This window comes from Pteronotus mesoamericanus, unplaced genomic scaffold (genome assembly GCF_021234165.1).
Source record: "Pteronotus mesoamericanus isolate MK-2021 breed Mesoamerican mustached bat unplaced genomic scaffold, CSHL_Meso_final scaffold_533, whole genome shotgun sequence".
In the NCBI taxonomy this organism is placed as follows: domain Eukaryota; kingdom Metazoa; phylum Chordata; class Mammalia; order Chiroptera; family Mormoopidae; genus Pteronotus; species Pteronotus mesoamericanus.
In genome coordinates, this window is record NW_026555320.1 from 3,678,047 (window position 1) to 3,699,093 (window position 21,047).

General features: G+C 46.1%; 1 protein-coding gene across 2 annotated transcripts; it reads right to left on the bottom strand.

The window, feature by feature from the left end:
* Positions 1-1,185: 1,185 nt before the first annotated feature.
* Positions 1,186-9,339, bottom strand: SPINK8 (serine peptidase inhibitor Kazal type 8 (putative)). 2 transcript variants are annotated; one of them, XM_054594484.1, is made up of 6 exons: positions 9,205-9,339; positions 8,405-8,484; positions 5,688-5,734; positions 4,752-4,873; positions 3,586-3,628; positions 1,186-1,377 (listed from the first exon to the last, which is right to left on the bottom strand). In XM_054594484.1, exons 2-6 carry the CDS (start codon positions 8,469-8,471, stop codon positions 1,366-1,368), a joined length of 291 nt encoding a protein of 96 aa, XP_054450459.1. In that variant the 5' UTR covers positions 8,472-8,484; positions 9,205-9,339; the 3' UTR covers positions 1,186-1,365. The 2 variants fall into 2 exon arrangements, with proteins under 2 accessions (XP_054450459.1, XP_054450458.1); XM_054594483.1 differs by lacking the exon at positions 1,186-1,377 and adding an exon at positions 2,695-2,808.
* Between the last annotated feature and the right edge of the window lie 11,708 nt (positions 9,340-21,047).

The following is a 21,047-nucleotide window of genomic DNA, read 5'->3' on the forward strand; positions in this document are numbered from 1 at the left end:
AAAGTAAGGGCAGATGTGATTCTTGGGGAGACCCAAGGGCATGTGAGAAGCAACCACACATTGATGATTCCCTTTCTCCCTTCCTTCCCCTCTCTCTAAAAATAAATAAAATCTTAAAATAAACCAAACACTTGCTTATAAACAAAGTGACCAACATTCAACACATCCAACTTGAAAAGTGTATGAAATGCCTCAACTTACATGTGATGTTGTGGTTCCCACATTTCTAACCTGGTCTTTCTTTTTTACATTCTGTGCCATATCATCAGATCTTAACATTCCTTTGAATAAAACTTAATCCTCCACCCCTGCCAAAAGACAGAGCCATCTTATGTAAAACTCAACACCCAGCAGAACCTGTGGACAACTGCTTCCCAAATAAGGGAAGGAAGCAGGGGCCAAGTTATCCTTGCCTGGCTTCCTGAGGTTTCACATATATGCATGTATATTTCTTCATTCACAGTTTACTGTGTGCATGTATATATATGGTTTCCTAGGACCATAATCAAATGTTTTATATAAGAATCTCTAATTCATTGTAATAGAATCCTCACTGTGGATTGTATGAAACTCTAAGCTTTCATTTCTTTGTAAAATGAGGCTGTACTTAAATTTGTTGTGAAAAAGTAAGTTAGTCCTTGTAAAGCATTTAAAAACCTTAATGTGGCCCTGGCTGGTGTGTCTCAGCAGATTGCGCACTGGCCTATGAACCACAGGGTTGCCAGTTCAATTCCCAGTACAGGACACATGCTAGGGTTGCGGGCCAGGTCCCCAGCAGGGGGCGCTAGAGATGCAACCACATACTGATTCTTTCTTCCCGTCTCTAAAAATAAATTAAAAAACAAAAACAAAAAACCTTAATGTGGCCAGGAACTACTCAAAGTATTGTGCTCAGTAAGTTTTCTTCTAATAAAGTTCTGAATCTCTTACTACATGGTTAGTTTTTCAAACCAGATCCTGACGTCACTTGCCTGACATGTACTCAGGTTAACAATGACCAGAGCCCTCCTCTTGTAAATATTGCTGCTCTTGAAGCACCTGTTCCCTAGTGTCGACATCTGTGGTCATTTGTTCATAATCTGTATAAGAACAGAGGGAGCCCATGGCACAAGTTGTGTGATTTTGGGATGAGAACACAGAAGAGAGGATCTTTTAAAAAGATACAAGTCTTACTGAGAAAAATGTTTGCCAGCCAGATTTTCTGCTGAGAATCATTTACTGAAGAAGCTAATCAATGAGTGTGATCCTACTGTTAGTTTCCTCCAGGGTATTCTCCTCTAAAGGGCATACACTTTAAGAAGCAACCACTACATTTTACATGATCATCTGGGGATTCAGCAGGCTCTGTAATTCTCCATGGCACGTTCAGGAGTTCTCCTGTAAAAGAAGTATCTGCTTAGAGAAATCAAACGAGGAAATGAAGAGAAAAACTACCACATAGAGCCCAGCAGGAGGAATGCTAACAATTTTTCTGTGAATTAAGGCATACTAGAGACACTCTAATCTCACCGAAGAAGAAAAGCGCAGTAGAAGTGGGCAGAGGAGGGTGAAGGACGCGGATGCCCCTGAGCCATCTGGCCCTCAGGGCAGCCGTGGGGCAGAAGAGGCATAGGGCCATCATAAAGCTTCAGTTACAACCCAGGAGCGTGGACTGTCTCTTCATAGGATCTTATCCTTTGGTTGAGTCTTAAAGTTTTCAGAAGTCTTGAGGAGGAAAGTTATTTTCCAGATCAGTTTTTATTTCTGTTCTGAGGTTTTTGGGTTTGTTTGGTTTTTTTTTTTAAATTTTCTAATTAGGTATTACTGCTGTAAAGAAATGTTTCTGAATTGTAGGTTGATCATTCATGCAGCGAATTCCAGACTCTCCTTAACTGTGTTAATAGTTTGTGATTCAGCCCACCCCTGGATTGATGATTATAGTATCTTTATTTTTATCTTAGGGTGAAGTACTATCTAGTAAACAGACAAATATGGAAAGACTTGGATAAAATAACATGTTCATTGCATGCTCCCGGAGTGGTCCCTGGGGCAGGTGATTTACAGCTGCCTTCTAACTAGTGGCTCCAGGTACAGGTCTTGTGATGGTTAATTTTATGTATCACCTTGGCCGGGCCATGGTGCCCAGATATTTGGTGAAACTTCCTGAGTATTTCTGAACAGTGTTTTTGGAGGAGATAAAATCAGAGGCCTTTAAGTAAAGCAGATTGTCTTCCACAATGCCGATGATCTCATCAGTCAGTTGGCCTGAACGGAACAAAGGCTGCCCCAAGGGAAAAGAAGGTCTGCCAGAAGACAGCCTTCGGACACCATTTTATGGATATCTTTCAGTTTAAAAGCATTTTTTTGAAGTTAGAAGTCTGAAATGGACCTGGGGTCAAAGGTTTATTTGACAAGGGCTGTGCCCCAGGTATAAGAGGAAGGGATTCCGCAGGATTTTCTATGAATTAGTCCAGGTCAAAAGAATCTGACAGAAGTAGAGATCACGGGAAGCCCCATTACAATGACCCCAAATCATAAAAAGTCTTACGCCTTCTCTTTAGTGGAACTAGAGAACATTCAAGTTATAGAGCTCCAAGTGAGTAATACATACACTGACCTGTAAATCATAGGAGCCTTGTGACCTTGTCACTGAGATTGCATCAGGAGATATTGTAGCATTATTACAAAATTAATACAATTTTTATGTGCTTTACCTGCTGTCTTCTTTATTTTCTCTTCCAAGATGATTTGTCTCAGGCCCATTTTCATGCCTCAGAACTATAATGATCTCTATGGTGTCAGCTGAGCTCTTGCTTTGGCCCCATGACCCTAAATTCAAAGGCACGAGATCTAGAGCCGGGTTAAGCTTGGCCTGGACCATTCACTCTCAGGAAAACCTTCCAATGAGGGACTTTTGTCAGTATCCCAGAAATTAGACATGGCAGGAAGACAAAGGGTAAAATGGATGTTCTTTACTGTTGAATTATCAGGCCAAAATACATTTCTTTTCCCAGGAGATGTTATTTTGAGATGGGTTTGAAATTCTGAACATGAAGTATGTATTAGAAGATAACAAGTAGTTAATTAGGTGTAGAACAGCATTTCTGGTAAGGGGATGTCCACTCTTCCTAGAGACGCACTCTGAAGTAGGCAGGAGCGAAGTGACATGATGTCTGAGATATGTGTTAATAAGCTTCAGCAAAGATAGAGGAAGGAAACGTGGCAAACACTGCACTTTGTAGACTCTATATGATAGGCATATGAGGTTTTATTATATTATCTTTAACATCATGTATGCTTGAAATTTTTCATGACAAAATATTTAAAACCCTCGCCCTAGCTGGTGTGGCTCCGTGGATTGAGCGCTGATCTGTGAACCAAAGGGTTCCCAGTGTAGGGCACATGCCTGGTTCGCAGGCCAGGTCCCCAGCAGGGGGTGTGCGAAATGCAACCACACATTGATGTTTCTCTCCCTCTCTTTCTCCCTCTCTTCCCCTCTCTAAAAATAAATAAATAAAATCTTTTAAAAAATACTTAAAACTCTACAACAGTGAGTGTTTAGCTATATTTGGTTTGTTCCTAAAAATGAAAAAAAAAGTGACTTACACATGGTCCATCATGCAGTTTAGTTATTTTAAGCCTTTCATATCTGAAAGAAATATTTTAAATGAAAGAAATTATATTTTAAAATGATTATTTTTGCTCTATGATATGTTATGACTAAGTTTCACTTGATAACGAAGTTTTTAGAAGAAAGGAAACGTCCTGCTAATAGTAAATTCTTATTTAATAAATACTTTAAAATATCTACGATATAGGTTGTCACTTGTTAAAGAAATTGAATGTATAAAACATACTAATCCTTAAATATAGAAAATTCAAAATAATCTTGAATAGTTAAGTAGAAATACAGAATATTTCTAGGAGAATGTACATTAAAGTTAAAATATGCCTTTAACAAAAGTTAAGGCATTGCTATGACCTTGAAATAAAAATGATTATAAGGGAATACTGTAAACAATTGTACGTCAATAAATTAGATAGCCTAGATGAAATGGACAAACTCCTAGAAACACACAAATTACCTAATCTTATTCAAGAGGAAACAGAAAATCAACAGACCTATATCAAGAGATTGAATCAGGGGGAAAAAACCCTAACAAAGAATAGCTCAGGATCAGACATCTTCATTAGTAAATTCTAACCAACATTTTAAGGAGATTTAATACCAATCCTTCTCAAACACTTCCAAATAATAGAAGAGGAATAAACACTCCCTAATCTTTCCAGGAAGCTATAATTACCACAATAGCAAAGACAGACCAAAATATCACAGAAAAAGGAAACTACAAATATCCCTTATGAATATGATGCAAAAATTCTCAACTAAATACTAGCAAATCGAAGCCAAACAGGATTGTACACCACAATCAAGCCGGATTTTTTCTAAGAACGCAGGTGATTCAACATAAAAATATCCGCCGGTGTAATAATACCATAGTAATAAAAGGAAGGAGGAAAAAACTCTGTTTTTCTCAACCTGTCCCTGTGCGGGCAGACACCAAGCCTTCACCCCCGGGGCTCTGTTCTGCATTGTGTGAATGGGATCCCTGCTGAGCTTAGGGAAGCCGGGACCCAGAGGCGGAGCAAACAGTGGAGTCCTCTCTGGAGGGGGGAGCTCCCCGGTAGGAAGCATTTTCAGGAGGTCCTTCCTATGTTGGCCCCATTTAGCCTCCTGACTTGAGAAAAGGAAGAAGAAAATGAAGACTTACAGAACTGCAAAGCAGAGATGGCATTCGCTGTTGTAGGTGACATGGTCACTGCCACAGATGGGTTCGCTTGGCTTGATGTAGGAGACGAACCAGCAGTGATTTATATTGTTGGTGCATTTAACCTGAAGGTGAGAGGCACAGACTCTTGCTTTAGATGCTTTCCTCCAGGTCCTCTGACTGTCGTCACTCGGTGGGGGGGGGGGGGGGGTGAAGGCGGGGGATGGGGGGACAAGAGCCCTAGACCAGGAGTTAGGGGCCCAGGCTTCAGAAGCCTAAGAGTTTGACCCCTGGCATTTACCACCAACAATATATAACATTATAATGTAATATAAGACAATATAATGTATTGTAACATAAGATGTAATCCGCAGACCTCCCAGTATGAGCTATAGATTCCTTAGGATAAAAATTCCTCTCCTACCTACCGCAAATTGTGATTGTGAGGTTACAGAGGGGAAAATGTCTTTCAAGGTTAGAGTCTCCTTATGCACGTTACTGAGTGACTTGTGTGTGCCGCTTCAGACAGCAGGGGGCTCACGCTTGCCACCGCAGAGCTAGGATGTAGGAGGAAGGGGACCAAGTGAATGCATTGGCGCGTGGGAGATAGGATGTGTGTCTTCGGACAGCCCAGTGGAATGTCCACTGTAGCACAGGGCAGGCCTGATTTTGAGCCATGATTTCATCATCCATTTAATGATGTAAAATACTTGCTTTCCATCCCACAAGGGAGCCTTATGAACTGACTGGGATAATGAACGGGAAGAGGGCTCAGGAACAGACAGAACGTGCTATGCATAGTTGATGACTTAGTTTTTATGGTGATATTACACCCACGCAGGTCCCCTCAGGCCCCAAACACCCGGAAGAAAGAGCTGGGGCTGTCAGGGAACCTGGTCTCCCCAGTCCCGTCCAGGGAAGCAAGAAAGCAGAGCTCACCTTCGTCTCTTTGAGGCTCGCCCCTTCGCCTGCAGGGAGAGGGAAGTCTGGAAGACAAAAAACGGCATCAGGAGAGTTGCTCCTCTGTCTTCTGTCCCCGGGGAAAATAGCAAGGGCGAGGGAGGCCCTGGCTGGCCCACAGGCAGCTTTGCGTCCCAGCAGAAGGGCTGAAGCAAGCTGCCCTCCGAACAAGGGAAGCACTGGGACACTGCAGCCCTGCTCTCACGTGAGATGGAGATCTTCCTTCCAGCCCTTCCCCTTCACAGGCAACCAACACCTCCTATAACCCTTCTCAGCTGTTTTTAGAAAGCACCCTATCGGTTACAAATTACCATACAATAGTTATATTGAGATATTTTAAAAGATGTTGGGTTTCATTAAGACTTACATATTCTGGATCCAAAAAAATCTTTGCAATTATTCATATATGTGCATATAACAGTTTGTTACATATATTATAGTATATATTATAATCTGATATTGTAATATACAAGAATAACATATCAGCTCTAGACGGGGTGGGCAAAAGTAGGTTTACAGTTGTAATACAAACAGAATACAATAAATAATAAAGAATACAAGAATAAGCCATTTCACATACAACTGTAAACCTACTTCACCTACTCCTGTATATCAGCTTTCTTAAGATATAATTCCCATACCATAGAATTCATTTATTTAAAGAGTACAGGTTCAATGGTTTTTATTAAATTCACAGAGTTGTGCAACCATTACCACAATCAATTTTGTAACATTTTCATTCCAAAAAGAAACCCTGCCCCCGTCAGCAGTCACTCCGCATTCCTCCCTCAACACCCGCCCCCTTTCTCCTCCCCAGCAACCACCAGTTTGCTTTCTTTTCTTTCTGGAATCTTTATATAAATGGAATCACATAATATGTAGTCTTATGTGTTAATCTCCTTTCACTTAACATAATGTTTTAAAGGCTTATCCATGATATATCATGCATCAGCTCTTCGTTCCTTTTTGTAATTCAATGATAGTCCATTATATGTATACATCACATTTTATTTATTCATTAATCAGGTAATGGACCTTTTAGCTGTTCTCACGGTTTGGCTATCATGATGAGCAAAGCCGCTATGAACACTCATGAACGTGTTTTTGCGTGGCCATGTGTTTTCGCTTCCCTTGGGTACATACCTAGCAGTGGAATTGCTGGGTCCTATGGTGACCTTTTGAAGACATATTTTCCAAAGCGGCTGCACCATTTCACATTTCCAACAGCAATGTATGAAGGTTCCAATTTCCTAACATTTTTGCTAACGTGTGTTATTACTTATTTTTTTTATAGTCATCCTAATGGGTAGGAAGTGGTATCTCATTGTGGCCTTGATACATATTTTCCTACTGGCCAATGAGTGCTGTTGAGCATCTTTTCATGTGCTTAGTGGCCATTGTGTATTTTCTCTGGACAAATGTCTATTCAGATATTTGGCCTTTTCTTTTTAAATAGACTATTTTAAGTCTTTTTATTATTGAGTTGTAAGAGCTCTTTATATATATTGGATACTAGTTAACATCAGATATGTGCTTTACAAATAATTTCGCCCATTTTCTGCGTTGTCTTACGACTTTATTGTTATCTTTATTGGTATCACTTGAATCACTAAAATTTTTAATTTTGATGAAGTCCAATTTACCTATTTTTCTTTGTTTCCTTCTGCCTTTGGCACCATATTGAATAAGGCTTTGCCAAGCTTAAGGCCATGAAAACTCATATTTTCTTATAGCTCTATAATTTTACCTGTTACATCCAGTTCTGGATTCATTTTGAGTTAATTTTTGTCTATGACACAAGGAAAGGGTCCACGTTCACTCTTTTGCACGTGGACATCTAGTTGGCCCAGCAGCGTTTGTTGAAAAGACAATTCACCATCAAATTTTTTTGGAATCTTGTTAAAATCAATCCACCCTAAAAGTGAGGTCTTTTTCTTTCTAGATTCTTAGTGCTATTCCATTGATCTCTGTTTCTCCCCTTATGCTAATACTAGACTGTCTAGGTGCCTATAACTCTGCAGTAAGTTCTGCAGCCAGAAGCACGAGCGCTTGCCACATGTTTGCTCTTTTTCAAGATTGTTTTGGCAATCTCAGCCTTTTGCATTTCCATACGAATTTTAGGATCAGATTTTCCATTTCTGCCAAAAAACAAAGTTTATCTCCTATAGATAGTATGTAGTTGGATCTTGGTTTTTTTTAAATTTAGTCTGACAATTTCTATCTTTTGATCAGATTGTGAAATTCACTCACATTTAATGTTTTTATGATATAGTTAGATTTACATCTGGCATTTTACTTTTTGTTTTCTGTATGTCTCCTATCTGTTTGCTTCCCCATTCCTCCTTTGCCGCATTAAGTGAATATAACCTAGTGTAACACTGTAATTCCCGTAATAATTTTTTCACTATCTTTGCTGAATATTTTTAGTAGTGGCATATGGCTTACCAAATACAGCTTATCAGGACATACCTCAGACCTATACTATTTTAATTCAAGTGACATTTAAAAACGTTATTTCTACACAGCCCTATTCCTTCTTCCCTTCTTTCTTTTTCTTTGGTTTCAGTTTCTATATTTGTAACATGAGGAATTAGGGTTAAATAAAACTAGATGGCACTTCCATTTCTAGCTCTAATTTCCCCATGATCCTGCATATACTGCAGAAAATGCAGGCAGAGCAAGGCCGTGTCACTCACCAGCTGCAAAGGCAGCCCACGCGGAGACCGCCAGGACAAGGACAGTGTTCAAGAAGGTCCCCTTCATGGTGGCAGAAGAGCTGTGGGAATAACACAGCTTTTGATAATAGGAAAGAAAACTCCATGCGAGGTACCAGTTCTCACAGCGTTCCCTCATTGATTAAGAGATGAAATTTAAATACTTCAAGTTTGTTCTTTCCTCAAGTGACTTGGAATGGATAGCATCTGGTGAACTTAAATTGCTTAATTCACTTGCTTAGAATGATTAAACACTAGAAAAAAGGATCTCAAAAACAGAATTTTAGAAGATGCGAGAAAGAGAGGTCGTAAAGGACATTTTTAAGGGATCCTTTGACAAAGAATAAGCACCAAAAATTTTTCAATGAAATGTTTAAAAGTTGATATTTATCTCTGAAGGAAGAAGTGCGGTCACTAGAAAGTTTAGTGACACAGTTTAGATCAACAGACAGCAAGAAACAGGAAGGGTCAGAACATCAAACACTCCTATATTCCTAATCTTCCATACGTTATTACTTGGGTGTTAATATTTAGTAACTAATAATATTATTGAAATGAAAAACATGAGTATTTATCAACAGCTTACTTGCATTTTTGAAAATGCCATAGTACAAGTCAATTGGCATTATCTGCAGGTTTCTATACATTTTTTCCATACATTTTCCAGGTAAATTATATATCTAGGTAATTTCTGCCCAAGACTCTCCCTGAGTAAAAACAAATAATAAATAACATAACCCTTTTCCCACTTACAAGTTGTCAAATTAATAAAGCCACTTTACCTGCTGTGACTCCTACAGGTTTTCTGAGTAACTGGCTGGACAAGATATTTTTTTATTTTCGGCTTGTTGGTAATGAAATGACACTGTGTGTAGGGGACAGGGGCAGGGCGTAGTGTCTTTCCAAGGCCCGGCTGCCTGGCAGTGGGAGAGGGAACTTTAAAGTCAGGAACTGTTGACACAACTCAAACCTGTTCTTTCCGACTCCCGGTTGTGTCACAGCCCGTCTTGGAAGTCCCGCCGCGGTTTTCTGAGCCTGGCGCGCACTGGCTGCTACCCCTCCGAAATCTAGTTGCTCTTGCCAAACCCGAACCTACCCTTTTACAGGTGTCATACCCAATTTTTGAGCTCCTACATTTTTATCTCTATTGCAAATATTATATTCCAGGATCGCTTCAGGTATTTACACAATGCTATAAATCGCCACATCCGCAGGTTTCTTAGGGGAGACCTCCCCAATAAGCCAATAGAGTCGCAAGCAGATTAAGCCCAGAGAGCGGGAGCTTAGTGATAAAAGCCAGCGCAGCCAGCGCCTGGCGCAAAGTCCTGGTCGCTGGCGTCTTCTGAAGGTGGGTGGCTTGCGGCGGGGGGGGGGGGGGCGCGGGGGCGGGGGGGTATGTCTCAAGCCAAGTGGCGCTCTAGCTGGATGTGTCCGGTGGGAGCCCCGGGCACCTCCAGCATGACCACGGTACAGCCAAGTTCCAGCAGTTGGTGGTCAGAACTCTGTGATTGTAACCCACAACGGGTGGAAGTCCCACTCATAAAAATGTCCAGATGAAGTCCTTACCCGAGCATCCCAACCTGTGGTTTAGGGTGTTTCCGCCCCTCCCAAGGGTGTTACACCCTGTTACCTGAGTCTCGGCCTAGCGCTCGACATAACTGTCATGGCTGACAGTGACTCCATATTGGATTCCCCGAAGCGTTCAAAAGGCCTCTCTGCTCTTGCCCTGAACACGCAGGGTCAGGGTCCGCTCCACTGGGCGCGGACTTCCCTCGTCTCCAGCGGCCAGCAGGGCCTGGCTCTGCCGCAGGGCCCACAGTCCGCGGCCGGAGCAGGGCGCCCGCCGCTACCCCCACCCCGCCTGCTGCCACCAGGCCGAGGTGGTCCGCGGAGGGGCCTGGAGCCCTCGAGGTGGGCCCCCTTCTCCGAACCGAGGGCTGGGAAACACTATCCTGCCCCTCCCCCCAGCTCTGCTCCGGGCTTTCATCCCCGACCTTCGCAGCTCCAGGTCCCCCAACCCCCATCTTGAGTCCTGCTAAATTCTTCCCAGAGCTAAAGCCAAACTCTGCTCCCTCACGTCTTCACGGCGTTATCTCAGGCAAGTTCGTGGCCTCTCTGGGCCTTGGATTACCCGTGTGAAAACGGCGGACACCAAAGCACCAGCCGCGGGCCAGGGCGCGGGGGCGGCGCCCGCGGTTCCCCCTGCCAGGTGCTCTTCCAGGCTGTCGGCAGGGCCAGTGCCTTCCCCAGCACTGCGGTGGGAAGGGCACGGCCCTCCGAAGGTTTGGCTCCTGGCTGAATCATGTGCCTGGCTAGCAGGTCTGTGGGAAGAGGCGCTGCACCCTCCAACCCTCCCCCCACGCCCCGCATCCCTAAAACCAACCCAAACAGATGGTTGCCAGGTCGACTCTTCTGGACACTGGCCCCTGGGGAGGGCTAGGTGAGGTCAGGCAGGAGGCGCCAGATTTGTCACAGGCCCACAGGCTGGAGGCCAAGGTAGACAAGATGACATTTAGATAGCAGAGACATTGGCTTCCTCCCCAGCGAGCCTCCGTCCACCCCTGCCTGCAGCCTCCTGGCCGCTCCCCCTCTCGGTGCGGGTCAAGCCTCTGTCAGTCCCAGCGAGGCACAGCTGAGGCCAGCTTCCCCGAGCTGGACGCAGGGCCCCAAAGAGGAGCGCCTTCCACTCCCTGCACCTGAGAGCCTGGGGCACCCCTGCCTGCGCCCTGGAGCCAGGGGATCCCCTAGGCTGCACCCAAAATCCAGGGTGCCCCTTACCCCCTCCCCTGTCCCCCCAAGGAGTGGGCTCCACGCCTCCATGGCCCAGGCTCCCTGCTTCTCCCACCACCCCTCCACCCACCCTGCCACCCCCATTGTTCACCCCTCAGAAGAGGGTGGGTCCAGGTTTTGGAGTGTGAAGCTTACACAATATGGAGCTAAGTTAAAGAAAAAGAGTGCAAAGAAACAAATACCAAATTACTTAAGAAGTCCACAGCTCTGGCTACCAGGAAAGGCCACAGCATGGGCGTGTCCCCTCCTGCCTGCCTGGCTGCTACAGAGGGGCCCCGTGCTCTGTGCTGGGGAGACCCCAGCCTAGAGAAAGAACAGTGGCTGGCACTTGGGGAGCCAGGCAGGTTACCAAGCCCCTGCAGTGCATTGCCTGGTTCATGTCCTGCAGTGACGCTGAGCAACTTATTCACAGACATGTCCCTGGCACACTGCTGAGCCATGGCTCCTGAATGCACTAGCAGGCAGCCCTCAGTTCTGGAAGCCTTGGGAGAACCCAGCCATGCCTCCATCTGGGTGCTCCAGTCCCGGGCGAGGGGCAAGAACAGGGTTGGCAAGTCACCCTCAAGGGCCCCCACTTAGACCACAGGCCCAGAGCTCCTGAGGTCCGGGTGGTGGGCAAGGACCCGCGGGGCTGCTTCGGGTGAGGGAGGACCGCTCCCTCCAGCTGTGCGGAACAGCTGAGGGGTGCGGTTCTGTCGTAGTGGCTCACGCTGTGTTTTGATTCCCAAAACGTGTTCCTTCTAAGAAGTCACACCTGGTAGTCACGGAATCCTCAGAGACGTGCTGTCAGCCCGCCTGGCCTGCGGCAGAAGGGAGGTCAAGATCAGAGGCCGTGGGTGGTGGGCAGACACGCTAATGACACCGCGGGGGCGGGGGACGGGGGGACCAGGGGTTGTTCTCCGAGGACAGCCAGGGTCCTGCCACTGGCCCTGGGGCCACTGCCCACAGCCCCGGCCAGCTGGAGTCCCTGTGCGCCACCCCATGTGTGTGGTGTGGGGACTCATAGAATCTTAAAGAAGAAAGTTACCTTCTACAGAATCTGCCAAGCTCAGTTTTATCTGGTAGAGTGGAAGAATTTTAGGATGGAATGCTCATTCCCTTAAATGGTACCTCTTTCTACCACTTGGAACAAAAAGTCCCTCAAAACATCAGCTCCCTTTAAAGGGAAACTTCAGAGGTTATTGGGTGACATAAATTCAGGTCCCAGTCCTGAACGAACGGCCTTAACTAGGGACATAACGTCTAGTTCTGAGAAGTCAATGTACTTTCTCAGAACAGCCCTGATCAACGAGTATCTATGTGACAGTTTTTAGAAGTGTCGCTTTTCATCCCTCTGAATGTGGTGCCCACTCACAGTATTTTTAAAGTGCCATGTAAAATTCTTCATCGTAAATTTAAATATTTACAAATAATTGAGTTACTGGCTTATTCTCTGCTGAGTTAACCTCTCCGTGTGCCTCTCCCTGACTCAAGGCATGATTTCTTCCATTCCTCCAAGCCCTTCTCTTGCTTTATACATCTCTCTTTCAGTGAACTCTGTGAAAATTTAGGGATGCGTTCATTTACTTGTTTAGTGTTCGTTTCCTCCACGAGATGAGACAGCAAACTCTCTGAAGGTCAGGCACTGTCTTGTTGCTACTGTTCTGGGCTTCCTCTCTCAAGGTTTGAAATTGGGACCAAGAGCTCGGTGATCTATAGGTGACCCATGATCACAGCGGAGGAGACATGGATTAATTCTTACCGCTCTGGAACATGTTCCAATTGCCCTACATCCTTACCCCAACCCTCACATATTTGATTTGTGCTACACTTACAGGTTTGTCAAAACCTGTAAGATCTCTTTAAGATGGGTTTCATCCCACTTGCCCTTTCATTTGCCTATCTAAGCAACTGGGGAAAAGCCAAGAAGGAAGGACAGGGCTGGCCTGGGGCTGTTTTCAGGCAACTTAGTTAGTGCTGCCTGACTTTTTTCATATGAGTCAAAAAGTCGAGAACTTACTTTGCTTATTAAACTGCAAAAAAGTAGCCAGGACAGGCCTTGGCCAGGTAGCTCAGTTGGTTGGAGCACTGTCCCATTACGCTGGGGTTACAGGTTTGATCCCTGGTCAGGGCACAGGCATGCAAGTATATGGGTAGAACAACAAATTGATGTTTCTCCCTCTCTCTTTCTTTCCCTTCCTCTCTCTCTTGAAAATCAATTTTTTAAAAAAAGTAACCCAGACGGCCTTGGCTACTGTGGATTGAGTTCTAGCCCGCAAACCGAAAGACTGCTGGTTCGATTCCCAGTCAGGGTACATGCCTGGGTTGCAGGCCAGATCCCCAGCTGGGGGCATATGAGAGGCGACTGATCCATGTATCTCTCACACATCAATGTTTCTTTCTCTCTTTCTCCTTTCCCCTCTCTCTAAAAGGAAATAAATAAAATCTTTTTAAAAAAATGTAACCAGGATGGATTAAAGAGAGCTGAAGAAAACTTTTATTTGTTGAATGCTACCTCTGGAATAGGCAGGGTATCATAAATGGTATGTATTATAGATATATTCAAAATACTGTTTTAAATAAAATTTCACATCATTCATGAAATTGTTACCATAATTTAATGTTTTAATGAAACAATCACATTAATTCCCAAAATATCGATCACTGAGAATCAAGAGTGTCAGTCCTTTTAAGGTTGCTGAAATGTTACCTCATCCAGGACACTCATCTGACCTGTGAAAAAACCGAGACCCAAATGAGAAAGACACTGGAAATGTGATATTAGGATTCATTTTCCCTCGCAGGTGGCCAGGTTCCCATGAACCACAGTAAGTGGTCTTACTAACTTGTTTTCACATGGTGTGGCGAGCTCCCCAGGTTAGGGCTTAGGGGCATGCCAGCCGCGCTCCGGAGCCTCGCCCATGCAGACAAAGGTAAGAATCGTCCGTTCTTATGCCTTCATGTGCAGATACTTAGAATACATGGGAAAAACTTTAACCTGCTCTGTTAGAAACAGGACATTGATAGAGGACTATGTAGCTATCCAATATTTAATGTTCTCAGTTGTAGTCATTTCAACCATTTTAGTAGGTATGCAGAGGTATCTCCTTGTGGTTTTTGTTTTTCAAAAACTATATATATTGAGAGCATTCTGAGGTTCATGGCAAAATTAAGTGGGAAGTGCAGAGATTTCCCATATACCCCCTGTTCTTACGCAAGCATGGCCTTTCCCTTTATCACCATCCCCCACTAGAGCAGAACATTCGTTATAGTTGATGAACCTATACTGACACATCCTTATCATCCAAAGTCCACAGTTTACATTAAAGTCCACTCTTGGTGCTGTACATTCTGTGGATTCCCCAAGTGTATAATGACAAGTATCGACCACTATAGGATCATACAGAGCAGTCACATTGCCCGAAAAGTCTGTGCTCTGCCTATTCGTTCAGGGGTACAGCTCTACAATACATCATCTGTACATTGTATTGTGGGTTCACAACCCAAGTAGAATATGTCTAAAATTCATGCACCCTCAAAAAAAGTAATTGTTTCCTACCTTTGTCAGTGCCAGGGAAATAAAATTTAAAACAAAGCTCTCAACCCAGAGAACCTCTTTAAAAGGGTAGAAGAAAACAATCATTTATTATTGAATAAGCATTAAGCCAGAATGTGAAGCATATCCCAGGCAATCCATTAAGAAGTTGGGGTGACTATGTTAGTTCATTGGTTTTATAGAAAGAAAAAATAAACTACTCTCTTTCTTTTTTTAATATGTTGATGAGAGAGAGAGAAAGAGACAGAGAGAGAGAGAACATCGATTTATTGTTCCACCTATTTATGCATTCATTGGTAGCATCTTGTATGTGTCCTGACCGGGATCAAACCCACAACCTTGGTGTATTTCGGATGACCCTCATCTTAACAACTGAGCTAACACAACATCATCAGATAGCTGCCAGAAGAAGCTAGCTAAACTTCTCTCTTTATGACAGGAGATACTGTATTTTGCCATGTATACTGTGCACCCACCTTTTACGCACATTATACATGGGATTATTATACCCATCATACTCATGTATAATGCGCACCCTTATTTTTCCCTCAAAAATTTGGGCAAAAATGTGCATTATACACAGCAAAATACAGTAGTTTTGCAACTGGGAGCAAGGTACTCAAGGAAGTTAGGCCCCTACCTTCCCACCAAAGCTGGGGGATAAGGGTGCTGTCTGCCTGGATGTTTGCATTTGAAAGAGCTGGCTCCCAAGTACTTTAGAAAGACATGTGTGGGTCATAAAGCTGGCAAGAGGCTTATTTAGCTTTTTAAAAAATTCTTACCTGAAGATATGTTTTTTAAAAATTGATTTTAGAGGTGGGGGGTGCATCATCGATGTGATAGAAACATCAGTCGCCTCCCTTTCACCGCTGACCCCGGATCCAACCTGCAAGTTTTTGGTGATTGAGAAGCTGCCTCCAACCAGCTGAGCCGCCTTTATTGCAAGGGCTTCATTTAGCTTCTTAAAAGGTTTGCATACATGTCAAAGGGATAGAGAAAAAAATTACAACAATAAACTTTCTAAAGTAAATGCTCTAAGGAAAGGGAAGGAAATCACCTCCTTATTTTTAACAGGGAAAACAAAGGGTCATGTTTCATTTGCATTTGCCCTCCTACCGAGCAGAATGTAACCGCGGTGCTCAGGGCACCAGCCATTCTCCTCAGCTTAGAACGTGTTCATCCACCCCTTCGTCGATTGGGTCATAATTAAATCTTATGTTTCCAGAAACAAGCCTGGACTATGATGCAGAAGTGAGTCAGAGAGACAGATTTCTTTCATCAAAGAAATTATATTCCATAGAGGGAGAGAGACAATGAACAGAAAAACAAATAAATTTACTTAATTTACTTACAATTTAATTACAGGGGCTCTTAAGGGTAATGAGGACAAATAAAATAGCATAAAGAGCCGAACCTGATGGGAAGTATTATTTTAGAGAAAACTCAAGGCAGAGAGAGTATTTGAGCCGAGATGGGGAGGCAGTGATGGGGGGCCACAAGAGAAGAGAGAGAAAGGAAACTTTGAGCTTTTTGGCCTGAGCAAGAGGATGAACATGACATTTACTATGCGTGGGAACACAGGGAAAATGCACATTTGTGGGACCACTAAGAATTCTGTTTTATACATGTGAAGTCTGAGAGGTCTTTAAACCTAAAAGTATAGGTGTTAGGAAGACAACACGTTTAAAACCATATTAAATGCCAGGGAAGGATGTGTGAATATGGGAGTTGTCGGTACTCGGGGGTCATTTGAACCAGGAATCCAGACATATGTGTTTCCTGTGCTGGAGTAGCTTGCTGAAGACTCATGCTCCCAGGAAAAACAGATTAATAGGGAAATAAGATTTTTTTTCAAAACCGGCACAACATCATCAGATAGCTGCCGGGCAACTAGGACTGGAGTGGGCAGATGCCAAAAGGCGGAGAGCCAGAGTGGGGAGCCGAAAGCATTTATCTGATTTTTGCCTTTTGGCCTTGGTCTGTAATGACATGAGGGAGTGTGGAAATCCAGGCGTGGGGAGGTTTGGGCAGAGTTGTTGCTAAGTGACAGAGAAGGGCGCAAAACAAAATGCCAAAATTGAAATTTGTGGACGGCCAGGGAGCCAGGATTCAGATGGTCAGTCCTGCAGAGGAGGAGGCAGAGGGCGAGACCTCAGCTTCTGGCCGGGTTTCTCTGGCTTCTAGAGGCATTTGCCAATGTCTCAGGCTGCGTAGGGGACAAAGAAGTCAGGCAGAAAGCCTCTAAAATATCCCATAGCCTCTCAGGGCTAAAGAGGAAAACATCGAATCTCAAGATCCAAAAAAGCAGAGGGACTCAGGAGATCGGCAAGTGCCTCTTGGAGGCTCTCCCGGTCGGAAAGCCCCGCGGCCCCTTCCCCCTTCGACCACAGGGCTCCGCTCCTGTCATCTCCCTTGGCTGCCCAAGTGTGCACGGCAGATGCCACATGAGCCACCTCCTTCCACGTGCCCTCACCTCACCTGAGAAGGTGGCTCTGACATGGCAGGACCTCAGCGTCTGCGGGCCGCATGTCTTCTGAGCCCACCGGAGGACACCAAACACATGGTTATTTAATTCACTCAAAAGGGTCCATTTTCACAGCCCTCCACATGTCTTCTACACTCGATATATGCCAAGTCAGCGTCCTCCGATGGCCCAGGACTCCTGTTGCCTTCTGAGCTCCTGGTCCCCGTGGTCTGTCTCATCGTTTCGTCTTCTGCCGGCCCGGCCTATCTGTGCACCTCGCCGTGGCCCCAGTGCTCCGCATGGGAGGGTCGCAGTCTGCAGATTGGTCCCCCCTTCTTGGCCCTGACCCCGCTCCCCGTCCCCAGGACTCCTGCCTCAGGCGCGGCAGCTCGGTGCCTCCCCAGGACCGTGGCAGGCGCCGCCCAAACGCCCGGCCACGCAGCTCACTCGCGGCTCAGGACGCCCACAGCTCCCCAGTGCAGGGCAGCTCTCAAAGCCTCCTGTTCAGACTTTCCCCCCAGTCTTGTTTCTAGGCGCACCCATCGCTGCCCTCTGCGCCTGCCCTTCGCCTCGTCTCTGCTGGCTCCTGGGTGGCCTGGGGGGACCCGTGGCCACCCTGTAAAACCCAGAGTCACTAGGGGAGAGCAATTCCCCCCGCGCCCAGGCGGAGTGCAGGGTGGAGAAGAACGCTGGGGCGGCTCAGGACTTGGCAAGGCAGAGTGGGAGGACCGAGCCATGTGTCCAGGGGTGGTGTTTGGGCGAGGGAAGGCGGGTAGAAGTGGCACTCATGCCATGGATTTGCTGGTTCCGGCCCTGCCAAGGCCCCTTTTGGTGTGAAGCAACCCCAGATTCCTCACACAGCTGAGGAGAAGGAGGCTCCCAAGTTGTGTGGCCTCCTCAGGACACAAGTGGGCAGGGGCAGGGCTCCTTGCGGTCCTGGGCCTCCAGGCTTTCCTGACACGCGCTGAGGGCCTACTGGTTGGCAGGTAGGCGGCCTGCACCGCCACTCCCCCAATCCAATGTTCACTCTACTTTGTCCCCCTCCTTGAATACCCTGAGCACCATCACTGGCACCAGCCAGGCGAGGACACGTGTGGCGCTCCTTCCCAAGGTTCCAGGTGGGTGGGTTTCCCTCTGAACTCATGGGGCAAATATACCCCAAACCAACCAAGTGCCCGTGGGTGGAACAGGCTTTTCCTTTCATTCCACCTGGAAACCTACAACTGAGAACTCTGAGGAGAGGAGCCTGAGCCAGGCTCCTGGATCACTTTGCTTTCAAGTTCGAGTTCCTCTCTTTCTCTCTGTCTTTCTTTTTGTCTCTTATGTCCTCTCTCGTGAAGGAAAAAGGGGCCACATACTCAACCTGACAAACTCAGGAGGGGCCCACAGGTCGGACACTTCCAGGATAGTCCGCCAACAGGAAAAGTGAAGCCCGGTCCTTTCCCTGGTGAGCTCAGGACTTGGAAAAGGACAACAGAGTCGGCGCACGTTAAATATTTGCTGAATAAATGGAGAATCACGGGGCCGAGCCTGGGGCCAGAGGCACACAGTCTAGAGTCACGAGAAATGATGAGCATGAATGTTTGCAGGGAGCAGGGGCCTCACTTCTGCTTTTGCTTCTCAGGGCAGAAAACAGGAATGGCTGGCCTTGGACTCTCCCTGTGCCCCGCCTCAGGTCTTCGGTGTCTCTGAGAAAGGAGGTCCTGGCGCCCCAGGTTTTGTGTCTGCTGCCCAGAGGACACATCCCCTGACAGCCTGACTCTGGTGGCCAGTGGGGCTTGTGTTCACAGTTCAATGGGACAGTAGCAAAGGAGCAGTTCTTAACTGGCTGTGCCCCCAGAGCTCAGCTCGGAGGGAGCAGACAGGACTTCATCTCCCAGTCTTCCCCTGACAGAGGTGGGTTTGCAGACTTTTTAAACCGGGGACCTGTGTAATAGTGTCAACAATCAATGAATCAAGCAATCAATCAAAGCTGAGGGTTTGGCTCCCTGAATCTCAGTGCTGTGTGAGATCCTCCCCTTTGACACACTGACAGGCCTCGGTGCACTCTCGCTGCTTGGACAGTCACAAAGGTCTGAGGACCACCGAGAGCGGGGGCGGGCGCACCGTGCGCTTGGCCTCCCGCAGGAGGCCACTCCCGCAAGCCCGGGTGAGGCGGCCGCGGTCTGCCACTCAGACACCGACACCGAGAGCCCAGGAAGGTGAAGAGACAGGGGGATAAGTTCCCAATTAAAAGACAGACAGGGTAAAACCTCAGAAAATGACCTAATGAAGTGGAGGTAAGTGATCTACGAGGGAAAGAGTTCAAAATACAGACCATAAAGGTGCTCACGAAGCTCAGGAGAAGACTGGGTGAACACGTGAGAACACTCGCTTACCTGCAATGTTGCTTTCACTCGCATTTGTGGTATCAACACAGGGGCCCATAGGCTGCAGACAGGTAGAGTGAAGAACCCTGAACACTGGAATGTTAGTTGAAGAGAGAGCGGGACACCTAAAGAGACTTTCTGAGAGACGGTCAGGTTGAAATGGTCGTCCTCGCCTTACTGAGGGTAAGAGCCCGTGGCAACCCGAGAAGCAGGCGTAGTGTTCGATGTGCTGGACCCTTAGAGCTGGAAAGGAGCTGGTCGCCGGGTTTCAGTCCCTTGTGTCATTTGCCCACATATGACCATATTTGAAGAAAAAGTTCAAGATCTAATAAATTCAAACATAAACTGTTTGTTGGTATCAAAGGTAGTGAATAGTTAACAGCTTGTTCGTTCACTTGAATTATGTAAACCAAAACATAGAGATTTTATTTTAAGTCTATAATTGGTAAACTGAAAGACTTCGGGAGAACTGGAATCACTGATATAACAGATACCATAGACTCCCTTTCTCTCTCTTTAAACCACTGTTTTTTTCCTTTAAATCCCACTTTCTTCCAAACAGTTCTCTGTGAACCTAATTCAGCAGAATGAAAAACATGGTTTCTTGTCATGGCACAGTCTGTGTTTTACGGGAGTGTCACCGTGAAGAGTCTTCCATTCTAAATCCCAAGATGGAGGCCGTCTGATGGTCCCTGACAAGCCCAACCTGGTTTTAGACAATGGAGTAGATAACATTGTAGAAAAGCTGGTACTTCTGAGAACACTGCTATGGGTCAGACTGGGAGCAGGGTTTAGGGAAGGAGTTGTTACCACTGAGCCTCACAGAAGGACTCCTCTAGAAAATGCTGGAGTCCTTTGTCAGGTTCTTGGGAGAAACGCTCCGGGTCCCAGAGAAAGGCGCCGATGGTACGAACCATCTTAGGCCAGGCCTGCGCCATCAGCATGAGCCTCCATGGAGCCTTCAGCTCAGCCCGACCTTTCCCCTCCCACTGGAAAGTTAAATGTGCACAGATGGGGCTGCGTTGGGGCTGGGAGACAGGCCCCGCTGGCCAGATGCGACGCCCCAAAGTAGACACACCGATGCGAGAAGCAGATTCCCTTCCCTGGTTGTTTGGAGCCTAATGCCACATAGAGGCTTGAATTTGATGCAGGTGTGTTAGCTGGAATTCCCTAGCGTCCTGACAAGTTCACCAGCAACCGGAGCCGCCCCAGGTCCTGCACTTCCAGTTAAAAGAGGATGCGTTGATGGCATTGAAATGATGACCCCTAACAAGCTGGGCTCTGGCTCCGGGGCCGCGGCGGCAGAGGCCAGGCTGTGGGGCGGCGCACCTGCAGCCTGTTTCCCTTGGAGCCAGATGGGCTGTAGGTGGGAATCCTCCCAAGTGCAGCAGACTTGGGCCCACCCTTTAAATTCAGAGCAACCTGTAGAGGAGAAAGGAGAGTGGACGTGGGTTCAGGCCACGCACG